The sequence below is a fragment of the Lynx rufus genome, unplaced genomic scaffold (genome assembly GCF_022079265.1).
Source record: "Lynx rufus isolate CCGP_SWC_20201006 ecotype Redwood Valley unplaced genomic scaffold, mLynRuf1.p SCAF_12, whole genome shotgun sequence".
Classification (NCBI taxonomy): Eukaryota; Metazoa; Chordata; class Mammalia; order Carnivora; family Felidae; genus Lynx; species Lynx rufus.
The window spans coordinates 8,092,450-8,109,345 of record NW_025814826.1 but is presented as its reverse complement, the minus strand read 5'-3'; the positions used below and the strand labels follow the sequence as shown (position 1 = coordinate 8,109,345).

Here is a 16,896-nt window from a genome sequence, read left to right as displayed (position 1 = left end):
AGCTCGGAAACAGGCCTCGTACCCAGACGGGGAAGGAGGCACCGCCTTGTAAGTGTGTGCACAGCCACTGGGCATGTGTGACGACTTGTGCATGGTAAACAGAGTGCTTAAAATTCACACAGTACGGCACTTGTCAAATCTGGAAAGGAGTAGTTTTCGGGAGCTCTTTTACTAATTTGTAGTTATTAAAGGAAGTATAGATGACATTGTATATTGTGCTTCGATTTTGAAAGAGATTCTCTGTCATTTAAATTCTAATTGACCTTGTCCTTTTATTCCTGCTGTTTTAGGGAATATCTTGGTAAACAGCTCCAATCCGAGCAACCTCAGACCGCTGCTGCCCGGAGCTGAGCGTGCCCTCCTGCCTCAGAATCTCCTGCCTTCCCGTTCTACCTGGGGTATGAATCTCAGTAGTTAGGGGCAGGAACAAATAATTTTTCGTTTTACTTGCGATTTTCTTCTGTTGTGTAGCTTTTCCCAATGCTGATTTTCGTTAGACATGTTTGCCCATGAACTTGTATAAAAGTAGGTGTTTTCTGTAGCTAAGGAAAAGATTACCGTTACCCGTACTGCTTGTAACTTCTGTATTTATTGTTCTCTGGAAATGAGTATAGTTATTAAAGGACTCTCGCTTCAAAAATGTTTTCCTCTTGTTCCTTACTTGGACTTGAACAAAAATCACCTGTTGTCCCAGCCAAATTGAAAGAATTGTTGTTGCAAAGTAGTGAGTGGTAAGTAAATGTTTTGAACTTCCGTGTATTTCTGTCTGTCCATCCATCCACCCATCCACCTTCCTACCTAATCATCCATCCGTCCCTCCACCCACCCATCCATACATCTCTCCATCCATCCATGCACACATACACATTGCAGCAGTCCTCTGCTAATATTTAAAGAACTTTAAAATTTTAAACACATTTTTTAACATAATGCTGTGGTCCAAAAGATTTGCCTGTGGAGCTCAGTGAAGAATTTTAGCTTTTAGCTTTTAGTTTTAGAATATTTCATTGATTTCCTGTACCTTCATTCTTGGGTTTTAGTACCACAAGTCTGTTTTGTTTTAATACTTTTTGGCTTAAATGTTGCCGGTAGATATTTATTTCTGTTCCCCTCTCTCTTTACCCTGGAACTGCAGGCCTTCAGCAGCCCTCCCTCTAAACCTGAGACTTTTGTCTTTAAATCTCTCTCTGCATCTCATTTTTCATTCATTTCAATTGTGTATTCGCAGCAGTTCTCTGAATGCCAAGGTGTTTGGTAAATGTAGGAAGGCTAACAATTTTGATAGCTTTTTCCTCTTGAGGAAAGATACTCATAGGACCCATCTCCTGTGTGAAGATTGAATATTATTTTATTTTCAGCATAGAGGTCCTATCGAAAAAGTTAGTTAAGATAATGGATGTCTTTCCTGGTTAGTGAGTTCATGTGACTTGACCTCATATTTCCAAGAAAATAGGTAATATGAATCCAACCAATTTTTTCTTGACTGAAAGTTTTTTTAGAAGTTTTTTTTTTTTAAGTTTATTCATCTCTCTTGAGAGAGAGACAGAGAGAGAGAGAGAGAGAGAAAGAATGAATGCATGTGGGGGAGGGGCAGAGAGAGGAGGAGAGAGAGGCTGTCAGCCCGGAGCCCAGTGGAGCCCAATGCAGGGCTTGATCCTACGAGCCTCGAGATCATGACCTGAGCCAAAATCAAGAGTCAGATGCTTAACCAAATGAGCCACCCAGGCACCCCTTGACTGAAAGTTTTTTAAATTGCTTAGACCTAGATATTTTTACTTCCCCAAGTATGGAAAAACCAGAGACAGAACTTCTCTCTGGTGGTAATTACAGATTCTGCATTAGCAAAGGATCAGTTTTTGTGTTAATAATGTACAGTGGTCTATAAAGCTATTAGGTTTTTTAAGACATTCAGTTTTCTGAAATTCTGGTAATGAGACGTTGCAGTTTTCTTAATTTCTTAAGAATACATTGACTGTGGGCCGCCTGGGTGGCTCAGTCGGTTAAGCGTCTGACTTCGGCTCAGGTCGCGATCTCACGGTCTGTGGGTTCGAGCCCCGCGTCCGGCTCTGTGCTGACAGCTTAGAGCCTGGAGCCTGCTTCAGATTCTCTGTCTCCCTCTCTCTCTGCCCCTCCCCTGCTTGTGCTCTTTCTCTGTCTCTTAAAAATGAATAAATGTAAAAAAAATTTTTTTAAAGAATACATTGATTGATGTCATACATTCGGATTTTAGCTTCATTTTGCATAGGTCTGTGGTTCTAAAGTAGATTCAGTGACAGTCATTCAGATGGAAGTTGTTAGTGCTTTAATTCCCAAGAAATGCTTTTGGACATGGGAGGCATTACTCACATGTCCTTGTGTTTGAATTATTATCCCATATGTTAAGATGATCTCTAAGCATCTTTTTCTCCTTCAAATTTTTACATCCAGCTCATAGAAGTTATTTCTAAGAGTTGTAAAAACAATCACTTTCTTTTTGCTTAATGATTTTGATTAATATCCGATGATTAAATCTGCCTAAAAATTTAATACCACTTGTCTGTTCAACTACACTGCCAGCACCTGACAGAGTAGACTTACATATCTGACAAATAAATCTTAGTAGTTAATGCTTATAAGTCTAATCAGGCATACATTTAGTGGAGCAAGTTTTGTTAAGAATTTTTAAACATCTTTAAAAATAGCCTAGACAAAGAGCACAGTGACTACAAAATTTGTTACTGCATCTAAATAAACACTATTTACACAATGTCAGTTACAAGATTGAATCATTTCATCATTTTCTTTGTACTTATTTTTACGTATTAATCTTTTAAAATACTTCCGTGTCTCATTGACTATTAGTCTGTTCTCAATTTGTGAGAAATAATTTCACTAAAAGTTGAATATTTTAGAAAAAAATTGGTGTAGAATTCAGGTATTGGATTTTTTAAAAACTTTTTTTAATGTTTATTTTTGAGAGAGAGAGAGACAGAGTGCGAGTGGGGGAGGGGCAGAGGAGACACAGAATCTAAAGCTGGCTCCAGGCTCCCAGCTGTCAGCACAGAGCCTGATGCGGGGCTTGAACTCACGAACCGCGAGATCATGACCTGAGCTGAAGTCGGACACTTAACCGACTGAGTCACCCAGGCGCCCCCAGCTATTACTGGATTTCATGTTGAGGGCACAATAGGTTCTACAATATTTGATGGGAAACTCAACTAAATAAACCAGTTTCTAAAATATCATCCATTAATCATTTGTAATAAAATTAACCTGAGTAGATATGCACAGTATTTTATCAAAAACAAACCAAAAAACAACAACCAGAAAAACCTTCTGATTTTCAGATCTTGAGAGACACACAGATATTCACATTAAAGGGAGAATGAAATTGGGGTACCTGGGTGGCTGCATCGGTCGAGTGTCTGACTTTGGCTCAGGTCATGATCTCCCAGTTCATGGGTTCAAGCCCCATGTCGGGCTCTGTGCTGACAACTCAGAGCCTGGAGCCTGCCTCAAATTCTGTGTCTCCCTCTCTCTCTCTCTCCCCCTCCCCTGCTCGTCTCTGTCTCTCTCTGTCTCTCAAAAATAAATAAATGTTTAAAAATTAAAAAAAAAAAGGGGGGGGGGAGTGCAATAATAGCTTGCTTGTTTGGAAAACTCCTTTTGGGGATCTCGTTGACCCTCATATTTTAAAAGATGTGTGGGAAATATGTTGGCAGGTGAAGCTTGTTCCCACACATTACACCAGGCCAGTCACAAATATCAGATTTAATAGAATATATCCAATTAAAAAAAAAATCTCCTTCCCTTCCTATTAAGGGACATCAGAGTAATTGAGGTTAATTTTCATATTATTAAAATTTAAATAATTTTGTAACCTCTCAGATCTTGGAAAGCTCGAGGCAAGTTTTGATGTTTTTGATTTATTTGATGGTTACTTAAAAGGTTCTCTGTTCTCATTCTTTGTCTTTGAAAATAGAGAATTTTTGAGACTAAATTTTGAAACTACTCAAAGATAGTAAGTAGGTGTCAAAGTTATTTTCCGAATCTGAACCTTATGATGAAATCACTTTTTAGTTTGAAATTTCTCTCTTACTTTGCTGTACAAAATGTTCTGTTCTGATTCACAGATGTGGCTCCTTCAACTTTCTGAACAAGGTTCCAATGGAAAAGTCATTTCAACTTTCTGAACAAGGTTCTAATGAAAGAGGAATGAACTAGTAATACGTTACTTCATTTATGCAAATCTGACGCCTAGTGCACATTCTCTTTCTGTTTTTAAAAGAGGGTGTTGACTATTCCAAAAATAGAATAAAAGTTACTTTCCAGTAATGGTCTAGGCTGTTGTCTTTAACCCCTCCCAAAGGAAGAAAGTATCAGGGAACTTGGTTGAAAGAAACAATGTACAAAGATTAAGGAATAACAGTGTAGCAGGTAGAAAAATATTTTCAAGAATAGCGCAAAGGTCTAAGCGGGTGGACATGGAATTACACTCTTGGAAGGTTCTTACATTACACGTGAGGTGGTGTAACATTAACACAGGCTCTGATGAATTAAGGATGCATATATAATTCTCTAGAGCAACCACAAAACGCATAAGCTAAGAGGTATAACTGGAGAGCCATTAGTGAAGATAAAATAGAATACTCAAAATACTTGATTAACCCAAAAGAGGGTGGGAGAAGAGGAACAACAAGGGGGCACAGAAAGTAAATAGCAAGAAAGTGGTCTTAACAGTAACATAGCGGGGCGCCTGGGTGGCGCAGTCGGTTAAGCGTCCGACTTCAGCCAGGTCACGATCTCGCGGTCCGTGAGTTCGAGCCCCGCGTCGGGCTCTGGGCTGATGGCTCAGAGCCTGGAGCCTGTTTCCGATTCTGTGTCTCCCTCTCTCTCTGCCCCTCCCCCGTTCATGCTCTGTCTCTCTCTGTCCCAAAAATAAATAAACGTTGAAAAAAAAAATTAAAAAAAAAAAAAAACAAAAAACAGTAACATAGCTACATTGACACAAGGGATCTGGACTGTTCTCCCTCTCTGGGCCACCCCCCCCCCCTTCTATATACATCTAGAATTTTAACTGTTCAGTGCTATCAGGAAACCCGTTGCTTCCAGTTGCCAAGATTTGGGAAGAAGGAGCGTTCTTGCCAGGGGTTGAATTCTATCCCCTCCTCTCATCTACCCCTTTGCAGGCTGTTACTGAAGTAGGAAAGCAGAAATTGAAGTCAATTACCATTTGTCCAGCTTCCGAAATTTTCTTGAAAGTGTTGGCTATGATCTCTTTTGTTCTCTTTGTGGGTTTATTCCTTTTGATTTGTTTTTTTGTTTGTTTATTCCTTTTTAAATTCTTTGTAGCCTTTCGAGTGTAAGCTTGGGACGGAAGCAGAGCTAAATGTGTGTGTTTAAGATCTTCACTATGTTCAACCTAAAGTCCCAAAGGTGGCATTTGTTTTCAATGTTTTATTTAAAAATTCTTTTAATGTTTATTTGTTTTTGAGAGAGAGAGACAGCATAAGCAGGGAAGGCGCAGAGAGAGGTGGGGGCCATAGAACCCCGAAGCAGGCTCCAGGCCCTGAGCTGTCAGCACAGAGCCCATTGTGGGGCTCCAACCCACGAACCATGAGATTATGACCTGAGCCGAAGTCTGATGCTTAACTGACTGAGCCACCCAGGTGCCCCCCAAAGGTGGTATTTTTAATCAAAGTTGACATGTAAAGTTCATCTTAGGCTGAGATTAAATTGGGGAGTAAGAGCAGATGTGCTGGGGTGTTTGGACTCAGAGCTGGAAGGATTTAAGAGTCTGTTACAACAACACTTCCCATCTGAAGTGGTGAGAATTCAAATTTGTATTAGTGCAAAGGATTGAAAACAGACTGTAATCATTATATGGGATTATTTTGGCTGGCATCATAGGCAGATGGGTATCCTGCCTCTTCTTGATTAACACCAGTGGCCGGCAACCTGCTTTATTGGAAGCCGCTCTAGTTAGAATGTTTTCTCCCTCTGAGCCAGTGTCAGCTTGTAGTAATTTTCAACATTTGAGCCAGGTACTTGGGATAACAGGAGTTGGTCCTTTGGGTTCAACTTACTTTTAAAAACATTTATTCTAAAATAGTAATTCCTTGTCATCTAAAATAGTTCTGTTTGAATACTAAACATTTTAGATCCCATTCTGACCTAGAAAGGTGAAGCAAACGTGTCGTGTCGTCTGACCCTCCCCCCAAGCAGCCTCGTCATCAGGAAGAGCTACCTGGAGAAAGGTTGCAGAAGGAAGTGTCACAGAACCACCTGAAAACAAGGCATTTGCAGGTGTCAGAGCTGGCCCTCCAAGGGCCTGCCTTACAGAGAGAGCACTCGTGCCCCTAGTCACTGCGAATGGAATGGTCTTGACTGGGGCTCTGCAGGGATGTTGCCTTGGTGATGCTCCGGGACCCTCTGCACAGGCACAGCTGACTGAACCCGCAGGCAGCAAATGGGGAGATGGCGGTGGGGGGTGGGCAGCCCAGACCTGTCTTTTGAGACGATGGGATGCAGGATGGATAGAAGTAACAGGCAGCCAGATGATTCGGACAGAACAGTCAGCTAGGGAGAGAAAGGAGAAGAAGAGCAGACAGGGGAGTTGGGTGACAGGTGGGTGGGAGCAGCAGGGAGGAAGACGGGGCCAGTCGTCATCCTGGTAGAAAACCGGCGTCCTGGGGACCTGAGGCGCTGCGCCGGCCAGGCCCTCCCTGCGAGCTGGCCCACTGGCTTGCTGGCTGGGCTTCTGCCTCCTTTGCATCCCAGAGTGTACGTCCTGTTCCTGTTCCAGAGTGTACTTCCTGTTCACATCCCAGAGTGTACTTCCTGCTCTCATCCCAGAGTGTACTTCCTGTTCTCGTCCCAGAGTGTGCTTCCCTGTTTGCGTCCCAGAGTGTACTTCCTGTTCGCAACTCCGAGTGTACTTCCTGTTCTCGTCCCAGAGTGTACTTCCTGTTCGCAACTCCGAGTGTACTTCCTGTTCTTGTCCCAGAGTGTACTTCCTGTTCACAACTCCGAGTGTACTTCCTGTTCTCGTCCCAGAGTGTACTTCCTGTTCGCAACTCCGAGTGTACTTTCTGTTCTCGTCCCAGAGTGTACTTCCTGTTTGCATCCCAGAGTGTACTTCCTGTTCTCGTCCCAGAGTGTACTTCCTGTTTGCATCCCAGAGTGTACTTCCTGTTCTCATCCCAGAGTGTACTTCCTGTTCTCGTCCCAGAGTGTACTGCCTGTTCGCATCCCAGGCCATGGGTTTTCTTCCACTTGGGAGCTTTTCTGCAGCCCTCACTGACAGGGCATCTCCCTTTTCTATGTCCTCACCATTCTACAAGCTGCAATCCTACCTGTTTCGGTTGTCATTGATCACAATTGTGCACTCATTTTTCTCCTTCCCTTTCCAACCATCGCCACTGTCATTGCTCTCCTCCAAGTTTCTCCTTTCAAGCGTTTCCCCCAAATGTGGACAGACAGCCACGAAAGCATCTACAGAGTGGGCTCCTTGGGGCTCCATTGACATTTGAGATGAAAGCAACCCATCAGGATCTGGGGTAAAAAGTTGCAGCTTCCTCAGTGAGGTCATCTCCTTAATGAGTGGGGGGGGGCACATTTTCAGGGGATGTAGAGTTTCAGTGACATTGAAGGGAGCAGCAATAGAAAACCTGTAAAAGCGTTTAAACTGTAAGGAAGAGGAAACTCGCACCTCTGTAGGGGTTACATCTGTGCTGGGACCCACCCGGAAGACCCGTCAGGGCAGAATTGTTAGGACATTCCTGCAGGATGGTGGTAGCGGAGGGTGTGGCTCTCGCCCAGGGCTGCGGGTGCTGCTAGGAACGCACGAGATTGTGTAGAATCGGCTGGCGGAGGGTTGGGATCCATGGAAAAATCAGTGGTGTGAGGGTGGGAGGGGGAAGCGGCACATGGGGAAATGGAACGCATTTCAAATGTGGCCCCGTAGCGGGGACTGTGGCCCAGAATTACAGGTTTTTGTCTGGCACCTTGTTGCTGAAGAGAACAGTGGGGAGGCAGCTGAGAAGTCTAGGTGTGATATGTAGATGGCCGGACCAGAGTCTGGGGCGTTGTCAGAAGGCTTATGCCCAACCCCATTTCAAAGCTGTGAGGTGCTTGGGAAGCAATGAGAGTGTGCATGCACTTCAAATCCGTGGTTTTCCAGAACTGGTAGTGTGGAAAAGCCATGGGTTAAAGAAAATAAAAGGTTATGGACCAGAGCTTTTAAAAAACCTGGGTCATTGTCTTAGGAGACCTTTGGAGACCTACCTCTTTGACACTAAGAGCCCTTTGCGTATGTCAAGCTCACCTTTTCCAGAGGCAGTTACTGGATGTGCCTCATTAACCGCGAACATTGAGAAAGTACCCTACCTCCACGCTGTCTTTGTCCCACCCATTTCTCTGCATCTCACGTTCTGGACTTTTTTGTATCTTAGGGCCTGCCCATCGTGCTGAGTCCCAATGCTGGTGGACACCTGGGCATCTTCCCTAACAGTGGATGGATGAGGCTTAGCTGTTAGGATGTTGTGAACCTGTATGTATCAGGGGAAATTACCCACAGAGAAAAGTCAGCCATCTGTCCCTCTGAAGAGGATTGAACTCTGGGAAAGTAAAGTATGTAAGTATCTATTTCTGGAATCCCAGGAAGAGGTCTGGAAATATATTCTAAAAGGTCAGAAATCAGTTGTTAGCGTTTAGGGAGATCAGTCAGTGTTAACCTAAATCAGAAAGACTGACCCAGGGCCTTTAACATGAAAATCTCACCTTCTGTTCCTTTCAGAGGTAGACACTATTCTCCCAGCCCCCTCCTTGTTTGAAGAGAATAAGTGAAATGGGCTGAGGGGAGGCTGAGGCTATACAAAGCCCCTAGTGGATTCTGTAGTCTGGCTTCCCTTATCTTGGCAACCAAGAAGGCCACATGTTCCAGCCTTTAGAAATAAGAGAGAAAAATGAGAGTCTGGAAAAGGACACAGGGGGACAGGAGGCCTTCAGGGAGATTGCCATGTGTATGAAAAGACGCTGTCCCATAGGGCCAGTGAGAGGGTCCCTCAACTGGTTCCCTTTCTTCAAGCCAAGTTAGATGAAGTTCCAAAAGTTGTGTGTGCTGGGAGAACCATTTTATTTCCCGTTTGGATACTCCCTGAACTGCTGCACTTACTGATTTGCCCCTTTGCTACTGGACCTGAGAAGAGGGCTCGATGAGAGATGGGGGGACAGTTTAGCTCGGCAGGAAGAGGTAAGGGAGGCAGGTGAGATAGAAATCGCAGGTTTGCTGGTGATTGCCTCAGCGTTGGAAAAGTAGGTAGATCAAAAAGTAGGTGGAGCTTCTTTGCGTGGTGCCACCAGGCAGGGACAGCTGAAAGACACATCATCTTTCGCCAGGGACCACTTTATACATACGGGAGCTGCTCAGGATTCAGCTGTCAGTAGATCTTGTTGGGGACCCATCCTTATCACGTCTATGGAAAATGAGCTAATTTCAGACAATTGTAATCCATAAAAACACAGCAGGTGTCTCTTCCTCACCATGTTCTTGCTTATATAACGGATCGGCTGTTAGAACGAACTGGGCACACTCAACATGAGCAGAGTCATGTAAGGAGACGTCATTTTTCATGCTAGTCCTCCTCATTCACCTCGTCATGCAGGGGTGAGTGTGTGTGATGCAGCAGAAACTGCCTCCCCGCCCCTCCAGCATCCACAGCTGTGTGTTCAGCAGGGCAGACGCGGGTGGGGGAGGGGAGAGGGGGCAGAGAGGGCCGTTTTAATGGACTCTGAGACTGACGTGTTGACCAGCTTGTTTTAATAGTTAAAAGTGACGAAAAAGCAAAGAATCATACTGAAATTCCAGTAAAGGAGCTGATTAGAGAGACGGGGAATTTGATGGAACAAATTAATAGAAGAGTAGTTTCTGGAAAAATGTCATCTATATATGCATTTTGGTGGGATTCGTTCATCAAACCAGTTACTTGTTTTATCTATCTATCTATCTATCTATCCATCCATCCATCCATCCATCCCACCTATCTATCCAATGTTCTCCACACTAGACTGTAAGCATCCTGAGATTAAAGACCAAGTCTGTTTTCTTCACTACAATATATCTAAATCTCAGCCGGTACCTGTACTAGCTGAAACTTGATAAATATTTGCTGTATAAATGTTATGGAATTCTCCTCTGGATCTTTCCTGTCCCTACTTTTGATTACTACAAATTGTGAAAATAGGTAAGTAGTTTTGCTAACCTCACTGGAAATAACAAAAAATGGAAACTAAAACGCATCGCACTCCCCTGTGCTGGGCACTGCGATAGGTGTTTGATGTGAAGTGGTCCGCCTGTATCCCACAAGAATGCCGAGGCAAGTGTTAATCTTACTTTACAGACGAGAAAACCATAGCTAAGAGAGGTAAGGATGTAGCAAGTCACAAGGACAAAGCCAGAATTTAAACTCCAGTCAGTGGGTTCGTAACACTTACCCTGTAAAGGATCTTTGTATCTGGAGTATATATCAATCACTTTCTCATATTTGTTGTTTTTATTTTAATGAGACTTATTACGTTTTCCGTGGAAAACATTATTATGTTTACAGACTTTTGGATTATTTTAGATGAAGTAGAAAATCAAATATACTCCTTTTCCTCTTAAAAGTAGAGTAAGATTTCTACTTCTTCCCCTGAAATGTTAACTGCCGTGGGAATTAACTTTCATATTAATTACCTCTTGCTGTACAGCAATATTACCGCGAAGGCAGCAGGCTGAAATAACACATTTATTACGTGACAGTTTCTGTGGGTCAGGAGTCTGGGCACGGCTTAGCTGGGACTTCTGCTTTAGAGTTTTACAAAGCTGCAGTTACGTGTTGGTCAGGGTGGTGGTCTCGTCTGAAGTTTGGGGCAGTATCCACTTTCAAACTCACATCGTTTTGGGCAAAGTCCAGCTCCTGGCATGCTGCTGGCTTGAGTGCTTCAATTTTTCACTGGCTTTCGGCCGGAGGCCACCCTCAGCTCCTTGACAGGGGGCCCTCTCCAACTGGTCGTACACAATATGACAGCTTGTTTCTGCAAAGCCATCAAGGTTTCTTCTGGAGATGAGCCTTACAGTCCTACGTAACACAATCACATACATGTAATCATACACACCCTGTCACCTTTGCCACATTCTGTTGGTTAGAAGGAAGTCACAGGTGCTATCTACACTCAAGAGTATGAACACCACCAGGACGTGGGAGTCAGGGAGGCCACCCTGGAGCCTTGCTTTCCCACCACAGACAACTAAAAAAGCGGGCAAAAGATAAGAAACAGCTCTTTCAGGCGGTGGGCGATACCCAGTGCAGGTGTATGATCCCTGGGATGAAGAAACAAGGTACTGCCTGGAGGCTGTTGCCGGGACCCAGCAGGTAGACTAAGTGATTCTGCTCAGCTGAAGGCAAAGGTCAGCATCTGCAGGGACCAAAGCGGCTAGGATTTGTGGGCAAACTGCTGGAGAGGAGGGACTTACATAGAGCAAGCCCTGAGGATCTAAAGAGGGATTCCTTCAAGTCTTTGGCTGGATACTGGTTTGTACGGGCACAGGGTCCCTCTCCATAGGGCCGAAAAACAAGAGGCCCAGCAGTTCCCAGAGCTCACGCAGGGAGAGTCCGCGTTCCCTCTTGCAGCGGGGAGAGAGCTCTGATACATGAACAATCAGGATCTTCAGCAGTGTGACAAATTAGCCGTGGGGATAAATTAGCTCTAGACTAAAGGCTGCTCTAGCTAGCCCTAACAAGGCCTAAAAGCAAGCTTTCAAACTTCCTCAGGAACCCGTGTGCCAACTTCTTTTAAAAGAATGCAGTGAAATTCAGCATACAGCAACACGAGAGTCACAACATCTGGCATCCGATTAAAAAATCACAAAACCTGCAAAGACAAAAACTATGACCCACAATTAAAGGGAAAAAAAAAACCCATTCAATGGAAACAAACCCAGAAATGATAAAATGAGAGTATTAGCAGATAAGGATGTGAAAACAGCGATTGTAATATGTTCTAAGGCTCAAGAATGTAGACGAAGACATGAATGTGACGAGGAGAGAAATCAAAGATGTTAAGAAAGACCTAAAAGGGGCTCCTGGGTGACTCGGTCGGCTGAGCATCCAACTTTGGCTCAAGTCATGATCTCGCAGCTCGTGGGTTCGAGCCCCGCGTCGGGCTCTGTGCTGACGGCTCGGAGTCGGGAGCCTGCTTCGGATCCTGTGTCTCCTTCTCCCTCTGCCCCTCCCCTGCTCATGCTCTGTCTCTCTCTCACACAAAAATAAATAAACATTGGGGGGAAAAAAAGAAAGACACAAAAGGAACTTGTGGAGAAAAAGAGATAATATCAGAAATAGAAGACACACTTGATTGGATTAACATCATGCTAGACACCTCCGAAGAAAATCACAGGGGTCCTGAGTACACAGCAATGGAAACTCTCCAAAATGAAACACGCAGAGAGAAAAAACTGAAAAGAGTCTGAGGGAGTTATGGGATAATATCAAGGGTTCCAACATACATGCAGTTAAGATGTGAGGAGAAGGACCATCAAATAAGAAATAATGGCTACGCATTTTCCACTTGATGAGAACCATAAACCATAGACCTAAGACGCTCAATGGTCCTCAACAGAAAAAGATATTTAAAAACACAAATCGCCCTAAATCTACTACAGAAATTGACTTTGTAGGTGAAAACATTCCAACAGAGAACAGAAAACTCCACTCCAGTGAAGGCACCTACAGCTGCCTTCACTGGTGAAATATACCAACATTTAAGGGGGAAAAAAAATCATCTTCATACCAATTTCTCCAGACAAAACAAGAGGAGGGAATATTTGCCAACTCATTTTCGGAGGCCAGAATGACCATGATACCGCAACCAGAAAAGAAATTACAAGGAAAAAGAAAAGAAAAGATACCTATAGCCTAATATCCTTCATATACATGGATGTAAAAATCTTAACAAAATTTTAGCAAAGTGAATCCAACAGTATATAAAAAGGATATTATGTCACATTCAAGTGGGGTTTATTGCAGAAATTCAAAGTGGATTTAACATTCAAAAATCAATCAGTGGATTTCATCCAATTTATAGCCTAAAAGATCAAAAGAAGAAATACATGAATGAAAAACCGTATTTTCGGGGCACCTGGGTGGCTCAGTCGGTTAAGCGGCCGACTTCAGCTCAGGTCATGATCTCGCGGTCCATGAGTTCGAGCCCCGCGTCGGGCTCTGTGCTGACAGCTCAGAGCCTGGAGCCTGTTTCAGATTCTGTGTCTCCCTCTCTCTGACCCTCCTCCCCCGTTCATGCTCTGTCTCTCTCTGTCTCAAAAATAAATAAACGTTAAAAAAATTTCTTTTTCGGGCGCCTGGGTGGCGCAGTCGGTTAAGCGTCCGACTTCAGCCAGGTCACCATCTCGCGGTCCGTGAGTTCGAGCCCCGCGTCGGGCTCTGGGCTGATGGCTCAGAGCCTGGAGCCTGTTTCCGATTCTGTGTCTCCCTCTCTCTCTGCCCCTCCCCCGTTCATGCTCTGTCTCTCTCTGTCCCAAAAATAAATAAACGTTTAAAAAAAAAAATTTTTTTTTAAAACCATATTTTCATTGTATGCAAAAAACCCCCATTTCAATATATGCCAAGAAAGAATTTGACAAAATTCAATGCCCATACACATAAAAATTCCTGGTGAACTAGGCATAAATGGAAACTTCCTCAATTTGGTAAGGAGTACGTGTTAAACACTTACCATGGACATTATACTAAGTGATGACAAACTGAGTGCTTTTCCCTTAAGATTTGGAAGAAGGTAACGATGTCTGTTCTATTCAACATCATAACAGTCCCCATCCACACGATATGACAAGGAAAAAGAAAGTATGTAGATTGGAAAGCATAATGTAAAACCTTATTTATTCACAGATGACATCATCATTGCATAGAAAATGTGAAGAAGTGTATAAAAAAACCCTAGAATTAATCAATGAGACTAGTAAAATTGCAGAATGCAAGGTCAATATAGAAATGCATTTCTCTATGTTAGCAACCAACAACGGAAAATTGAAATGGAAAATAGTATAAAAATACATTAAAAACTCAACAAAATGTGTGTAATATTGTACACTGGAAATTAAAAAACACTGCGAAGACAAAATTAATGAAATTAATGAGTCACCATGATCATGGAGAGGGAGATGGAGATCAGTTCTCCCTAACTGATGTGAAATTTCAATACAATCCCAACAGAAGTGCCATCAAGCTTTGTTGTAGACATTGGCAAGCTGACTTTAACATGCGCATGTAAAGGACCTGGAAGAGCTGGAACAGTTTTGAAAGAAAGAACCAAGTTGGAGGACTTGACAGTGATTGATTTAAACACAGTAACCGAGTCAGTGTTGTATGGGCGTGAAAATCACCATCCAAACTGGTAGGATGGAATAAAGTCCAGAAATAGAGCCTGACTAAATATGACTGTGGGCACAATAAACGGAACCCTCTCTAAAATGGAGCTGGGAGGCCAAAAGGAGGAGCCTAGAAGGGGGAGCCATGTCACCTAATATCAACGATGGGAAGAATGGTCAGTTACAGACTCCAAGAGAATAGTCAACAGAAAAGAATCTCCAATTATAGGTCCCAACAGGGGAACATGCACACCGCAACTCCTACGACGAATCAACTACCCCAGTAACTCAGCCAATGAGAAACGGTCATCACCCTAAGGGATTTTCTTTCCGAACAAGCCTTCCCAACCCTCTCCTTCTTCCCTGTTAAAATAATGTCCCTCTCCTTTGTTGGACTTGCCCCTGGTTTTGCTGTAGCTTGCGGGTTCCAGATTGCGATTCTCTGCTGTTCTTGAATAAACTCATTTTTGTTGGTGAAATAACAGACGGTTTTATTTTTAAGGTAAGCCGAACAAATGAGGCCTAACTGGGGAGGTTTAAAACAAAAACAAGATGCGACAAAAAATATCGCGTGTGATAGGAACATGGTGTGCGAGAATCGTGAGGTGAATTTGCATTCTAAGGTCCTTGCTTCACTTGGGAGGAGGAGAAGGATACGGCTTAACTTTTGGGTTTTAGAAGTTAAATATTCCTGGTGAAATATTAGGGGAACTCTGAAAAATAAACCCAAGCGATGGCTGTAGAGGTGAGAGGGAAATAAGCTGAAACCCCGCCTCCGCCACGCAGAAGTTTTGTGACTTAGTGCCCACGCGTGTCATGATGCCTATCGCATCGTGGAAGGGGCTCAGTGAGACCAACCAGTGGGGAGGGTTCAGCCCAGAACCTGGCTCACGCTCAGTGCCCAGGAAATGATGGTCCTCCAGCCAGTTTCCTGGTTTTAGCTGGAGATCTCTCTACACAGGCCCAAAGCAGCTTTCTGAGTTACCAGGGCGCTCAGGATTCTTTGGTAGATGAAATCAGAGCACTGGTTCTCCCAGCCTGGTGGAGGTTACTGCCGCAGTGCGTGTGTGTGTGTGTGTGTGTGTGTGTGTGTGTGTGTGTGTGTGTGACATGCGCTCGCTTTCCTGTTCCTCCGGCGGGTCTGTCGCATCTGGCAGGCACCAAACCGCACCCGTTCCCCGTGAAGTAGTAGCATCGCTACGTTCCATTCCCAGCGCCTAAATGTCTCCTCCACGTAGTAGTGGCTTGGTAAATACCGCGGGCTGTGCTTCTGCGTAGATCAATCCTCTCTCAGGATTTTAAAGGATTTGAAAATAAGAAGCAACCAAAAGTGAGGTGCACCAAGCAGTTGGTTTCTATTTAAATAGGTTTTAAAAAGGAAAATCTGACTAGTCCTTAAATAGAGGCGGTGCAAGGTGCCTCGAGTTGCTTAGTCACCTCACACCGTTCTCTGTATACAGCACATGGCACAGGGATCCGAGGGTCCCTAAACAGTTCCTTTAGGATGCAGAAAAGTCGCAGGGATTCTGAGTTTATTCAGCGAAGAGCCCGAGTGATGCACAAGATTGTTGAAAAATCAACATATAATGAAACCTTGTTTTCTTTAAGTTTTGTTGGGAAACAATCTCATGTTTACAAAAAGCTGCAGAAACAAAACTAATGTAAACAACTTTATAGGTAGCTTCACCTTTAGCTAATATTTTATCCCATTTGCTTTATCATTATTTGCTTGTGCTTTGTCTCTATTTGCAAATGCACGCACACACACACACACACACACAAACACAAACTTACACATTTATTTTTCTGAACCATTTAATGGCAAGTTACAGACATGACTCATTTGCTGTAAATAATAAAATGTGTATTTTCTAAGAAGAGGTTTTTTTTTTCTTATATAACCACAGTACAATTATCCACTAAGTAAGTGTGCATTTACTTTTATCTGATTTACCATCCATATTTCAGCAGTTTTGGTTGACTTAATGCCCTTTATAATAGCTTTTTCCCTTTAGTACCAGATCTTTTTAAAAAAATTTTTTTTTTCAACGTTTATTTATTTCTGGGACAGAGAGAGACAGAGCATGAATGGGGGAGGGGCAGAGAGAGAGGGAGACACAGAACCGGAAACAGGCTCCAGGCTCTGAGCCATCAGCCCAGAGCCCGACGCGGGGCTCGAACTCACGGACCGCGAGATCGTGACCTGGCTGAAGTCGGACGCTTAACCGACTGCGCCACCCAGGCGCCCCCCTTTAGTACCAGATCTTGATTAGAGTCATAAATTGAATTTCATGGTCATGTCAATTTGTAATAAAAACACACACAACAAAAACAACAACTATGGCGAGAACTGGATGACTACTTTTTTTTTTTTTTTTAATTTGAACGTTGAATCCATGATCCTCAGAGATTTGGGGCAGAGAGTTGTGTCTAAAATTTGCTGTCTTGGCATAAGAAAGGATTAGAATACAAGGAAACAAGTTTGTAGGTGA

At 43.5% G+C, this 16,896-nt stretch overlaps 1 protein-coding gene across 2 annotated transcripts in view; it reads left to right on the top strand.

Annotated features, from left to right (window-relative positions):
- ATP6V1H (ATPase H+ transporting V1 subunit H) overlaps positions 1-640 on the top strand; it is a 113,593-nt gene extending 112,953 nt beyond the window's left edge. For both annotated transcript variants that reach the window (XM_047073925.1, XM_047073924.1), the window contains one exon: positions 291-640. In XM_047073925.1, the coding sequence (XP_046929881.1) occupies positions 291-351 (61 nt within the window). In that variant the 3' untranslated portion in view covers positions 352-640. The remainder of the gene's footprint in view (positions 1-290) is intronic.
- Positions 641-16,896: the final 16,256 nt, after the last annotated feature.